Source organism: Agelaius phoeniceus, chromosome 37, assembly GCF_051311805.1.
Source record: "Agelaius phoeniceus isolate bAgePho1 chromosome 37, bAgePho1.hap1, whole genome shotgun sequence".
NCBI classification, from domain to species: domain Eukaryota; kingdom Metazoa; phylum Chordata; class Aves; order Passeriformes; family Icteridae; genus Agelaius; species Agelaius phoeniceus.
The window spans coordinates 2292203-2306483 of NC_135302.1; the positions used below are offsets into that span (position 1 = coordinate 2292203).

The 14281-nt window shown below is 55.9% G+C and overlaps 1 protein-coding gene across 1 annotated transcript; it reads right to left on the bottom strand.

Annotated features, from left to right (window-relative positions):
- Positions 1-11890: 11890 nt before the first annotated feature.
- Positions 11891-13899, bottom strand: LOC129134196 (ferritin heavy chain A-like). The gene is made up of 4 exons (XM_054653895.2): positions 13105-13899; positions 12804-12950; positions 12605-12730; positions 11891-12184 (listed from the first exon to the last, which is right to left on the bottom strand). Exons 1-4 carry the CDS (start codon positions 13204-13206, stop codon positions 12020-12022), a joined length of 540 nt encoding a protein of 179 aa, XP_054509870.1. The 5' UTR covers positions 13207-13899; the 3' UTR covers positions 11891-12019.
- Positions 13900-14281: the final 382 nt, after the last annotated feature.

A 14281-nucleotide genomic window follows, 5' to 3' on the forward strand; every position in this document is an offset into this window, starting at 1 on the left:
AGCTGCAAACATCTCAGGTCAATATAGGAATGGCATCTGGAGTCCAAGTACAGCCCACATGACAAATTTCAACTCCCCAGGGCTTGTCCTATTGCACCAGGCTATGCGGCAGGGCAGAGCAGCTCCGGCACAAATGTGTGCGCAGACACCCGTGACACAGGACAGGACGTGACAGACAACGGGGACACAACACAGACAGAAATCTCTGGGCAAGAAGGATGACTGCAAGGAGCACAAGGACAGAAAATTAGATGACTGAGGTAAGATGGATGGCGAGCTGATGAGGCTCAGAGAACCCTGGAGAAAGAAGATGCTAAACTGAATGATTTATTCCAAGAACTGCAAAGATGAATGCGCAGGAGGCCTACGGTCAGAATCCTCTACTTGTCCTCACATTCTTACAAGTCCTAGTCCACCATAATAGAACCTTCCAGGCTGCAGCTGTCCACACAGCTCAGAACAAGACCTGAAAAGACATCTGACCGGATGCTACTAAAGAGACAAGAGAGTCTGATGCCTGTCTGAGCTCCTGAGGCCAAAGTTCTATGGCCTGGGTGCCAGGCCGAGGAATGCAGAGATCGCAGATGCTAACAATGATGCCAGGGTTTCTGACAGGCCCCTCCAAGGCCTAAAGTAAAGGACATGACATATCCAAACAACACATAACACACAAAAGACAAGTGACACGATACACACCGGGACTGCTCTGCCCTGCGCACCTCAGCACTGTGATCCAAAGTCAGGCTTTGCTTTTAGGGGGCCCAAGGGGCCGCTTCATGGACACCCACCCACCTCCAAAGGAAACTCAAAAACCCCTCCCAGTAACTCCCAAACCAGCACCCAGCTTTCATCCCCTCTGCAGGTCGTGACCCTCTACTTATCTCTCGCACAGCTGGGGATGCCGGTCTCGGGTGCGAAGCAAGGCCGCCTCGTCAGCCGGGAAGCTCCTGCTGGCACCGGGCTGGTGTCTCTCGGACAGCTGTATTAAAGAGAACCAAACATCAGTGCCCAATCTTGGCAGCCCATCGGCCAAAACCCCACAAGTCTGCTACTCACCCTGCTCCTAAGAACGCTCGGCTGCTCGGGCCGCACGCTTCGGGCACGCTCGGAGACCAAGGCCGTCGCCCCGGGGGGTGCCTGGGTTAAGAGGAGATGAGGTGATTTGGCATGGCTGAAACCTGACGGGACCCTCGCTCCTCCTCCCTACTTCCCCGACTCACCGCAGCTCCTCGGCGGTTCCTGACCTGGCACACAGGGCTGGCGAGAGTGGCAAACCCGGTCCATCGGCCGCTGGGGATGGGAGCCTGGCATGCTCTGAGTGGATGGCCTAAAGCATAAAAAGAGAATGGAGACTTAGACTTGCCCCAGGAATTGAGACCTTAACAACAAGAAATGCTACTGATCACCTTGCTCTCCTGAACTTGACTGCTAGGGTCCAGATTTACTTCCTAAAAATAAAGACAAAAAAAAAAAAGCTGTAACAGGGTGTCACCCTTGACACTCCCCCTGCAGAGACAAATGGTGACTGACCTGCTTGTGGGAACCCCCTCACCCAGGATGGGGGGCTCGGCCATGGATGCAATGCATCTGCACCTGAAAGGAAGTCAGAACATATGTCAAACACCTGCAGGATAACTCAAAAGCTACAAACACCTCAGGTCAATATAGGAATAGCATCTAGATTCCAACTACACCCCACATTACAAATTTCAACTCCCCAGGGCTTGTCCTATTGCACCAGGCTATGCGGCAGGGCAGAGCAGCTCCGGCACAAATGTGTGCGCAGACACCCGTGACACAGGACAGACAGGACGTGACAGACAACGGGGACACAACACGGACAGAAATCTCTGGGCAAGGAAAATGGCTGCGAGGACTGAGAGAATGCAAAAGGAGATGACCAAGGGGAGACCGATGGTGAGCTGATGAGGCTCAGAGAAACCTGGAGGAAGAAGATGCTAACCGAATGATTTATTCCAAGAACTGCAAAGATGGACGCCTGAGAATCCTACGGCCAGAAGCCTCTACCTGCCCTCACGTTCTTTCAAGTCCTAGTCCGCCACAATGGATCCTGGCGGGGCAGAGCTGCCCATACAGCTCAGAACAAGACCTGAAAAGACATCTGACCAGATGCTACTAAAGAGACAAGAGAGTCTGATGCCTGTCTGAGCTCCTGAGGCCAAAGTTTTATGGCCTGGCTGCCAGGCCAAGGAATGCAGAGATGGCAGATGCTAACAATGATGCCAGGGTTTCTGACAGGCCCCTCCAAGGCCTAAAGTAAAGGACATGACATATCCAAACAACACATAACACACAAAAGACAAGTGACACGATACACACCGGGACTGCTCTGCCCTGCGCACCTCAGCACTGGGATCCAAAGTCAGGCTTTGCTTTTATGGGGCCCAAGGGGCCGCTTCATGGACACCCACCCACCTCCAAAGGAGACTCAAAAACCCCTCCCAGTAACTCCCAAACCAGCACCCAGCTTTCATCCCCTCTGCAGGTCGTGACCCTCTACTTATCTCTCGCACAGCTGGGGATGCCGGTCTCGGGTGCGAAGCAAGGCCGCCTTGTCAGCCGGGAAGCTCCTGCTGGCACCGGGCTGGTGTCTCTCGGACAGCTGTATGAAAGAGAACCAAACATCAGTGCCCGATCTTGGCAGCCCATCGGCCAAAACCCCACAAGTCTGCTACTCACCATGCTCCTAAGAACGCTCGGCTGCTCCGGCCGCACTCTTCGGGCACGCTCAGAGACCAAGGCCGTCGCCCCGGGGGGTGCCTGGGTTAAGAGGAGATGAGGTGATTTGGCATGGCTGAAACCTGAGGGGACCCTCGCTCCTCCTCCCTACTTCCCCGACTCACCACAACTCCTCCGCAGGTGCCCAAGGCCACCCGGATGGCACCTTTAAATAGAAAAGTTCAGGGCTTCCTCACCAGGTCCTGTAAGGCATCCACAGGGCTCACACGTGCAGGGAACCCGGTGCATCGGCCGGCTGGTGACGGGGGGCTTGGCAGGCTGCGAGTGGATTGCCTAAGGCACAAAAAAGAGAAAGGAAGCTTAGAGCAGCACCAGAAACTGAGACTGGAGCAATAACAGCTACTTCTCTCCACTGCTCACCTTGACTGCTGGTAGCCAGACTTACTTCCTAAAAAGAAAGACAAAGAACAGAGCTGTAACAGAGACACCGCATACACTTCTGCTGCAGAGACAAATGGTGCCTCACCTGCTCGGGGGAAACCACTCACCCGACATGGGGCCCTCTGGCACACATTTAATCCATCTGAATCTGAAAACAAAGTCAGGACAAGAGTCAAACTGTTGCAGGATAACTTAAGAGCTCCAGATATCCTGTGTCCATCTACACATCCCATCTAGAGTCCAACTACACCCCACATTACAAACTTCAACTCCCCTGCACCAGGCTATGCAGCAGGGCAGAGCAGCTCCGGCACAAATGTGTGTGCACACACCCGTGACACAGGACGGGCCGTGACAGACAACGGGGACACAACACGGACAGAAATCTCCTGGCAAGAAGGATGACTGCGAGGACTGAGAGAATGCAAAAGGAGATGACCGAGGGGAGACCGATGGTGAGCTGATGAGGCTCAGAGAAACCTGGAGGAAGAAGATGCTAACCGAATGATTTATTCCAAGAACTGCAAAGATGGACGCCCGAGAATCCTACGGCCAGAAGCCTCTACCTGCCCTCACGTTCTTTCCAGTCCTAGTCCGCCATAATGGATCCTGGCGGGGCACAGCTGTCCATACAGCTCAGAACAAGACCTGAAAAGACATCTGACCAGATGCTACTAAAGAGACAAGAGAGTCTGATGCCTGTCTGAGCTCCTGAGGCCAAAGTTCTATGGCATTGGTGCCAGGCCGAGGAATGCAGAGATCACAGATGCTAACAATGATGCCAGGGTTTCTCACAGGCCCCTCATAGGGCTAAGGTAAAAGACATGACATATCCAAACAACACATAACACACAAAAGACAAGTGACACGATACACACCGGGACTGCTCTGCCCTGCGCACCTCAGCACTGGGATCCAAAGTCAGGCTTTGCTTTTAGGGGGCCTAAGGGGCCGCTTCATGGACACCCGCCCACCTCCAAAGGAGACTCAAAAACCCCTCCCAGTAACTCCCAAACCAGCACCCAGCTTTCATCCCCTCTGCAGGTCGTGACCCTCTACTTATCTCTTGCACAGCTGGAGATGCCGGTCTCGGGTGCGAAGCAAGGCCGCCTTGTCAGCCAGGAAGCTCCTGCTGGCATCGGGCTGGTGTCTCTCACACAGCTGTATTAAAGAGAACCAAACATCAGTGCCCGATCGTGGCAGCCCATCGGCCAAAACCCCACAAGTCTGCTACTCACCGTGCTCCTAAGAACGCTCGGCTGCTCCGGCCGCACGCTTCGGGCACGCTCGGAGACCAAGGCCGTCGCCCCGGGGGGTGCCTGGGTTAAGAGGAGATGAGGTGATTTGGCATGGCTGAAACCTGAGGGGACCCTCGCTCCTCCTCCCTACTTCCCCTACTCACCGCAGCTCCTCGGCGGTTCCTGACCTGGCACACAGGGCTGGCGAGAGTGGCAAACCCGGTCCATCGGCCGCTGGGGATGGGAGCCTGGCATGCTCTGAGTGGATGGCCTAAGGCACAAAAATGAGAATGGAGACTTAGACTTGCCCCAGGAATTGAGAGCTCAGCAACAAGAAATGCTACTGATCACCTTGCTCTCCTGAACTTGACTGCTGCGGTCCAGCTTTACTTCCTAAAAATAAAGACAAAAAAAAAAAGCTGTAACAGGGTGTCACCCTTGACACTCCCCCTGCAGAGACAAATGGTGACTGACCTGCTTGTGGGAACCCCCTCACCCAGGATGGGGGGCTCAGCCATGGATGCAATGCATCTGCATCTGAAAGGAAGTTAGAACATATGTCAAACACCTGCAGGATAACTCAAAAGCTACAAACACCTCAGGTCAATATAGGAATGGCATCTGGAGTCCAAGTACAGCCCACATGACAAATTTCAACTCCCCAGGGCTTGTCCTATTGCACCAGGCTATGCAGCAGGGCAGAGCAGCTCCGGCACAAATGTGTGTGCAGACACCCGTGACACAGGACAGGACGTGACAGACAACGGGGACACAACACGGACAGAAATCTCCTGGCAAGGAAAATGGCTGCGAGGACTGAGAGAATGCAAAAGGAGATGACCAAGGGGAGACCGATGGTGAGCTGATGAGGCACAGAGAAACCTGGAGGCAGAAGATGCTAACTGAATGATTTATTCCAAGAACTGCAAAGATGGATGCCTGAGAATCCTACGGCCAGGAGCCTCTACCTGCCCTCACGTTCTTTCCAGTCCTAGTCCGCCACAATGGATCCTGGCGGGGCACAGCTGTCCATACAGCTCAGAACAAGAATTGAAAAGACACCTGACCGGATGCTGCTAAAGAGACAAGAGAGTCTGATGCCTGTCTGAGCTCCTGAGGCCAAAGTTCTATGGCATTGGTGCCAGGCCGAGGAATGCAGAGATCACAGATGCTAACAATGATGCCAGGGTTTCTGACAGGCCCCTCCAAGGCTTAAAGTAATAGACATGATATACCCAAACAACACATAATACACAAAAGACAAGTGACATGATACACACCGGGACTGCTCTGCCCTGCGCACCTCAGCACTGTGATCCAAAGTCAGGCTTTGCTTTTATGGGGCCTAAGGGGCTGCTTCATGGACACCCCCATCTCCAAAGGAGACTCAAAAACCCCTCCCAGTAATTCCCAAACCAGCACCCTGCTTTCATCCCCCCTGTGGGTTGTAGCCCTCTACTTATCTCTCGCACAGCTGGGGATGCCGGTCCGTGTCAGGTGCAAAAGAAGGCAGCCGCAACATCTGGGAAGTTCCTGCTAGCACTGTTGTTCAACAACTCCCTGTTGTTTCTTAGTCAGCTACATGAAAGAAATCCAAATATCAATGCATGATCTCTGCAGCACACTGGCCAAAACCCAACAATTCTGCTACTCACCGTTCCCCTAAGAATGCCCGGCTCCTGGGGCCGCACCCTTCGGCCGCGCTCCGAGGCTGATGCCGTTGTCACAGGGTAAGCCTGGGGTAAGAGGAGACGAGGTCATGTGGCATTGCTGAAACCTGAGCGGACCCTCGCTCCTCCTCCCTACTTCCCCGACTCACCGTGACTCCTCAGCCATTGCCAAAGCTACCCTGGTGACACCTTTAAACAGAAAAGGCAGAGGCTTCATCGCCGAGTCCCGTGATTCTTCCGCAGGGCTCGGGAGAGCGGCGCACCCGGTGTGTCGGCCGGTTGGTGACTGGGGCTCTGCGTACTCCGAGTGGATTGCCTAAAGCGCAGAAACAGGAACAGATGCTCAGAGTTGCACCGGAAAGTGAGACTGGAGCAATAACAACTGCTTCTGGACACTACTCAATGCTCACCTTGCCCACCTCACCTTGACTGCTGATATCCAGCTTTACCTCCCGAAAAGAAAAAGAACAGTGCTGTAACAGATTCATACTTGACACTCCCCCTGCAGAGACAAACAGTGCCTGACCTGCTCGGGGGAACCTCCTCACTCGGGGTGGGTGGATGGATTTTGCCCAGGATTTTATCCTTCTGCATCTGAAAGAAAGTGAGGACAAAAGTCAAAGGGCTGCGGGATAACTTCACAGCTCCAAACATCTCCTGTCTATCTAGGAATATCATCTAGAGTCTGGCAACACCCCACAAACTGCGAGTCCCTGGGACTTGTCCTCTTGCAGCAGGCTATGCGGCAGGGCAGGGCAGGGCAGCTCCGGCACAAATATGTGCGGACACCCGTGACACGGAACGTGACAAACAGGGGGACAACAAACGCAACACAGCATGCTCGTGGTGAGGGCCTCGAGGGGAAAAGGCGAAAGGGACCCCAAAGACACACTAGGTAACACGGTACGCCGGACAACACGACGTGGCCCGGAACTGTTCTGCGCTGCCCGCCTGAAAGCTGCCGTCACAAGTAGAGCCTCTCCCTTTAGCTGTCCTAAGAGGCCCCTTGGAGAAGATTGCTTTTCCCTCTGCTAATTTTTAAATCTGTCCCAGGAACTCCCAACCCGCTACTCTCCCATTGTCCCATCTCCAGGCCGTGGCCCCGACTTATCTTTTGGATGATCGGTGATGAGGATCCACGTTGCACCTGAAATGAGTCTGCCTCAGAGGGCCCCGTGATTGCCTGTTAGCCTCTCGGTCAGCTACAATAAAGAAAAACAAAACCAAAGTATGAGTACAGAGTTATGTGGGCCAAATCCCAGCGAGTTGGCTACTTGCCCTCTCCTGAGTGTGCCTGGCTCCTTCAGGCTCCGGCTTCATCCTGATTCCAAGGCTGTGGCCCTTATTGTGAGTGGCACCTGGGTTAGAGAAAGGCAAAGTTAAATGGCATTCCTGTGAGTGCAGTGGGTGACCTTGTGTGCTGTAAGACGTGTGAATGCCTCTGCTCGGCTTCTAAAAGGCCTTGGGTGGGGGGCTCAAATAAACACCCTTTCTCACCCTGCTGCCTTCAAAACCACCCCCCCAACAATAACTCCTAACTGGATATCTGCTCACCCTCCCTCTCCCAGTCACAATCCTCAACTCACCTGAAGCCTCAATCTCAAACATCACCTTGGACCCTGGGCAGATCCCTCTTGTGACACAATGAATCTGCTGAAAAAAGTGTTGTAGTTAACACAACCTGGAGTCACTGGAAGCTGCGCTCCTCCTAAATAAAAAAAAACAAACAAAACACAAAATAAGAACAAAACCAGAAATTACAAATGCACTTCACTACCCCTAAACACAAAACCCAAAATTGTGAACTTAAATACTCCCTGTATTCCAGGCTGTTTTCTTCACAGTATCTTCAAAGCCTCTGTTGCTTTAGATGCCCAGAAACACCTGCTGAAAACAAGCTGAGATAAGCTGAAAGAGCCTCTTACCTGAAATGAGAGGAGAGCTCTGATCCCAGCACATCCCAGAGAAGGAATGAAGGCCCTGAGCAAAGGCTGGGGTTAATATACCCCTGATGGTGCCCGCCTCTCGTATCCGTGGCACCTGGGAAAAGGGAGGGGGCGAATCCCACCGGGTATGAAAGCCCTCAGAGTAGTTGCAGCTGTTTGGCTCCTCTGACTCGAGTTCAAGGGGAGCAAAGGGCTTGTTATAGAAGGAAACTCTTCAGAAAAATAATAGCACTTTCATTTTTGCAACAACTACTTGGAGTAAAAGGGCAGAAAACTGGTAAGACATAAAACTTTGTGTTTAGGTATCACAGCTAGATAAATTGGGTAATTTGCTGTTAACTTATATAATTATTCTTTAGTGATCACTAAGTAGCATATCACATGTGACCTAGTAGGGTGGAGAAGAATACTAATGATGTAAATAGTGTAAGTCTCCTTGGGACTCCTAATTCGGCCTATCTACGTTATAAACAAAAATAAGAAAACAAGAAATCTCCTGGGCAGCATTATGGTTAAGTACATGCCAGGCTCACCCTTCTCTGAGATAGCTGGTCCAAAAGCACAGAAGGAGTGCCCAGAAATTAATATTAAAATCCTTAAAATGCTGAAAAAGAGCTTCTTTCAAGTGAACCCGTAAAAATGAGAAACCGGGGCAGTTAGCTCCACTGAAACTGATAAAATGGCAAATAAACCAATTCTGCCCTTTAATTTATTCTCCAAAAATATTGTGAAAAGAAGGGTTCTCCTCAATTTAAATCCCTCCAGCAACGAAAAAAGAGAACATTTTCCCTCAATCAAAATCCTTAACAATGAGGAACAGCTGGGGAAGGTTTGCAGGAAGCACTTAAGACTGACAAAGCAGTCTGACTCTGCAGTGGTGGCAGCTTGGGTCTGGGAGACATCCGGCACAATGACCAATTTTCAGCGTGCAGCCGGCCGCTCTGGGCCACGGGCCCCTGAACACCAGCGCTGGCCCTTTTCCCTGGCAAACAAAACTAACTAACCCAGTTTCCTGATGGTAGATTGCAGGAGACACTTGGCACTGTCAAAGCAGCCCGAGTTGGCACTGGTGCCAGCTTGGGTCGGGGAAGCATCCTGTGTATTGTGGAATTTCAGGAGGCAGCCGGCCCCTCCAGGCCACAGGCCCCCAAACACCAACCTGAGCCCTTTTCCTTTTGCCAAGCAGCCCTCAGGCTCTGTCTGTCACCCTCAAGCCCCCCCAAGGCCCCTTCAGCTGCCCCTCAGCTCCTGTGTGTCACCCTTGACCCCTCTCCTTTGCCCCTCAGCCCCCAGCTTCTCTGTGTCACCCTACAGCTGCCCCTGCCACCCTCAGCATCTCTGTGTGTCACCCGCTGTCCCCTCTCCCTGTTCCTCCCTCAGCTCCCAGCCTCTGTCACCCTCAAGCCCCCACAGTGCCCCTCAAGCTGCCCCTCAGCCTCTGTCATGCCCTGAAAGGACCCTAAAAAAATCCTATCAATTACCTTACAAGCCCTAGTTTTCAAAGTGTCCTAAACACCCCACAGAAACCTAAAAATAGCCTCAAAATACACTAAAAATACCCTACTTTTAAAAAGCCCCTATAACACCCCTGAAAATCCTCAACGAACCTTTAAAAAATCCTTAAATAATCCTAAAAGAGCTCTAAGAATACCCCTTAAATCTTTAAAATGCCCTGATAAGACTCTAAAAAAAACCCTAAAAAATTCCCCTCAAAACCTTAGAAATACCAAAGTCCTAAAAAAGTCCTCCATATACCCTCAACACTCCTCTAAAAGCCCGAGAAACTTTTAAGTCTTCCTAAATAAGTCCCAAGAATACCCAAAACCACCCCTAACAATTCCAAGTAGTAGTAAGACAGCCCTTAAAATACCATAAAATCATTCTGTTGTAACTCTGAAAAAGCTCTAAAGGTATCCTAAACATTCCCAGAGAATTCCTAAAAAACTCCTGAAAAAAAAAAAAAATCCCCACAATAGCCTTTAAAAGCCCTGAAAAAAAACTAAAAAAAACCCTAAAAACTGTTCAACCCTTACCTGTAACTCTGTAGCCTCCAAACATCATCTCTACCTATAAATTGGGGTAATTGCCTGCACCTGCTGGGAGAGTTCTGGGGCTGTCCCACCCTGAGGGCTGCACCTGTACCCCAACCCTACCTGGTACCCTGTGTCCTTTGCCCCCCTAACCCTCAGTGTCAGCTCTCTGCTGGTCCAGCCCCCCCCCTTTGCCCCTCAGCCCGCAACGTCTGTGTGCCACCCCAAACCCCCCCCGCAACATCTGTGTGCCACCCCAAACCCCCCCGCAACATCTGTGTGCCACCCCAAACCCCCCCACAATGTCTGTGTGCCACCCCAAGCTCCCCACAATGTCTGTGTGCCACCCCAAACCCCCCCCACAATGTCTGTGTGCCACCCCAAACCCCCCACAATGTCTGTGTGCCACCCCAAGCTCCCCCCACAATGTCTGTGTGCCACCCCAAACCCCCCCGCAACATCTGTGTGCCACCCCAAACCCCCCCACAATGTCTGTGTGCCACCCCAAACCCCCCCCGCAACATCTGTGTGCCACCCCAAAACCCCCCCCCAATGTCTGTGTGCCACCCCAAGCCCCCCCCACAATGTCTGTGTGCCACCCCAAGCCCCCCCCACAATGTCTGTGTGCCACCCCAAACCGCCCACAATGTCTGTGTGCCACCCCAAACCCCCCCGCAACATCTGTGTGCCACCCCAAACCCCCCCACAATGTCTGTGTGCCACCCCAAACCCCCCACAATGTCTGTGTGCCACCCCAAACCCCCCCCACAATGTCTGTGTGCCACCCCAAACCCCCCACAATGTCTGTGTGCCACCCCAAGCTCCCCCCATAATGTCTGTGTGCCACCCCAAACCCCCCCCACAATGTCTGTGTGCCACCCCAAACCCCACAATGTCTGTGTGCCACCCCAAGCTCCCCCCACAATGTCTGTGTGCCACCCCAAGCTCCCCCCCCAATGTCTGTGTGCCACCCCAAGCTCCCCGACACTGTCCCTTGGCCCCCTGGCCTCCACCGTGCACTCTCCACCTGGTTAGGGGTATTTTAGGGTGAGGTGAGGGGTGGTGTGAGGGCTGGCTCACCTGTCCCCCTCAGGCACCCCCCACTTTGCCCCTCAAGGCACCCCCAAGTTCCCCACTGCAGCCCCTCAGCGTCTCTGTGCCCCCGGAGCCCCCCCTTTGCTCCTAAATGCCTCTTCTGCCTCTCAGCTGCCCCTGGTGTCACCCTGCAGCCCCCTCCCCTCCTGCAGGGAGTCACGGGTGGGCGGTGGGGGCACTGAGGGATGGGGCAGGGGTGGGATGGGCTGGAAGTTTGAGTAGGGGTGAGGAGTGAAGGAGGGGACACGGCAGAAGAGGCCTGAGGGGAGGAGGCAAGGCTTAGCATGGGGCACTCCATTTCCTCCAGACCAAAGCTGCAGCAAAATAAAATTCTGTTTGCCCTGGCAGTGCCAAACGCCTCCTGCAAAGTGGCACCAGGAACCTGAGTTTTGTTTCCCAGGGAAAAAAAACCCTAAAATATCCTTATCCAGCGTTGGTGTCCAGGGGTCCGTGGCCCCGAATCACCTTCTGCCTCCTTAATTTGCAAACGGGGCAAAGCTGCAAGGAACTGTGGCTTTGGCTGGCCTAGCATGGCCAGATCCATTCTCTAAACCTGTCCCAAGACACTCAAGTCCAAGGCTCTCCTTCCTGTGCTCAGGAGCCCCTTCTGGTTTTCCTCAGACCTCCCTACTCAGCAACGCCCCAAACTCCTACAAATTTGTCCCATCCCTGAAGGGGCCGTGCCACCCCCCCACCCCATGCCAGCCCCCACTAACCCCACCACCCCAATTCCCCTGTGTGGAGGGGAGAAAATGTCAGAGGAGACAAGAGCAGAGGAGGCAGAGACAGACCCTTTATGGGCATCATGCTGGGAGAGCCCAGCAGGCAGGGCCCCCTTGGCTGGGGCAGGGGTTACGAGGGTCTGGGGGCTCGGGGGGACGGTGGTGGCACGGGGAGGCTCAGCTGCGCTCCTCCAGGCTCAGGCGGTCGAACAGGTACTCGCCCAGGCCGCTCGAGGCCCCCCCGCCGTTGTTGAGGCGGCGCAGGTTGGTGGCGTGGTCACCCAGAGCCTTGATGGCCTTCACCTGCTCGTCCAGGTAGTGCGACTCCAGGAAGTCACAGAGCTGCGGGACACGGGAGGGTCAGGCAGGGCCGAGGGTCCGGGGGAGGTGAGGGACCCTGGAGCAGCGGGAGATCTCAAACACTTCCCCTGGAGAGGGAGGGTGGACAGAGCCTCTGCACCAGGAGGGGGGTATTGCACCTGGGGGGGCCCTTTTTGGGGGGTGAGGACCCCCAGGAAATACTCACCGTACGGCCATGGCTGTAACCGTGCCCCCCACCTCCCCAGGTGATTCTGGGGGGGTCACAGCGACCCCCCCAGCCCCACATCAGAGGGTGGAACCGCAGGATCCCCCCTCCCTCTGGATCCCCAGGGCGATCCCGTGGGAAAAGGGAGGAACTGGGAGCACTGGGAGCTGGGGAGGGGGCGTCAGACCCTTGAGGAGGAGGAGGAGGGCGGCCGAAGCCGGGGGGGTCTCACTCACGTGGGGGTCTCCCTTCTCGGCAGCCAGGGCGTGCAGCTCCAGCAGCGCCTGGTTCACCGACTTCTCCAGCTGCAGCGCCGCCTCCACCGCCTCCAGCGCCGAGCCCCAGGTGTCCCGCTCCGGCTTCTGCGGGGCACCGCGGTCACCGGGAGGGGCCCAGGTGGGCCACGTAGCCCCCCTCGATCCCCCGGACACGCACCTTGACGTCCTGCAGCAGGACGCGGCCGCCGCGGTTGGTCTGGAAGCGCAGCAGCCCCTCGGCGTGCTCCCGCTCCTCCCGCGACTGCTCCAGGAAGAACCGCGACAGTCGCGACAAAGCCACGTCGTCCCTATCGAAGTAGAAGCCCTAGGGGAGGGAGGAGAGGTCAGGGGGAGCCTCCCAGGACCTCTCCCCACCCCTCAAATTCCTGGCATTCCGCCCTGCCATCAGCGGGGCGGGGCGGGACTTTGGGGCGCACCAAGGGGGTCCCACAAGCCCCGGGGGTCCCGAGCCCCCCTACCATGGACAGGTAGACGTAGGAGGCGTAGAGCTCCATGTTGGCCATGCGGTTGACGGCGGCCTCGCAGTCGCGGTGGTAATTCTGGCGGACCTGGGACTCCATGGCGGCGCGGCCGGACGGACGGACGGACGGACGGAGCGGCTCGGGAGCGGCGGGACGGACGGATGGACGGACGGAGCCGCGAGCAGCCGGTTCCGTTCAAGCACTGTTGAAGCGAGAACGCGGCTGTGGCCGCTCAACGTCCGCCGGGGGGGGTTTATGTCCCTTCCCCGCCGCGGGGGCGGAGAGAAGGGGGCGCGCCCCCCGCCCGCCCCCTTTTCACCCGGGAGGACCCGGGTGGCCTTGGCCCTTGTCCCCGTTTGTCACACGGCCCCGCAGTCAGCATGACTGGGCAGGATTTTGGGGGGGTCGGCGGATGGGGGGGGTTCCACCCCACCCTTGTGCGCCCCCCATGAGTGGGGTGACCAGGAGAGGGGGGGCTGGGGGAGACCGCGGTTCGCCGGTGGGTCGGGGGGCACAGGGGGGGCTGGGGAGGAGTTGGGGGGCACAGGGGGACTGGGGAGGGGCTGGGGGGGCACAGGGGGGCACAGGATAGGAGCCGAGGGGCGGTTTTGGAGTGTGCTGGGGCGCAGGTTGCCCGTTAATCGGAGTTGGGGGGCTGGGGCAGAGCCGCTGTTCACCGGTGGGTCGGGGGACACAGGGGAAGCCGGGGGGCGGTTTTGGGGTGTCCCGGCGGGTCGGGGGGTGCCGGGTGACTCCCACTAATCGGAGTTTAGCGGGCTGTAGGGTGCGGAAGGAGCTGACTCAGCGTGAGCTGACTCAGCGCCGGACCATAAAAGAGGAACTTGGCAGCGCTGACTCCGCGTTTCCGCCGCCCCGGGACTGGGGGGAACTGGGGGGAACTGGGAGCCTCCCCCTCAAAGCCACCCCCACACTCGGGGGGGGACCACCCCCCCAAAGCCCCCGAAGTCACCCCCACACCCGGGGGGAATCACCCCCACAATCCCCCGAAGTCACCCCAAAATCCTTTTGTCCCCCAGAGATCCAGAGGCTGCGCTGCAGGAGGGACGCGGCCCCGTGGGGAAGGGTCCAGATGTGGGACCCCCACCCCAAACCCCCAACCCCCCCCCCATGGCCGCTCAGTGAACCCCGGGACGCCCCCCCCCCCCCCCCCCCC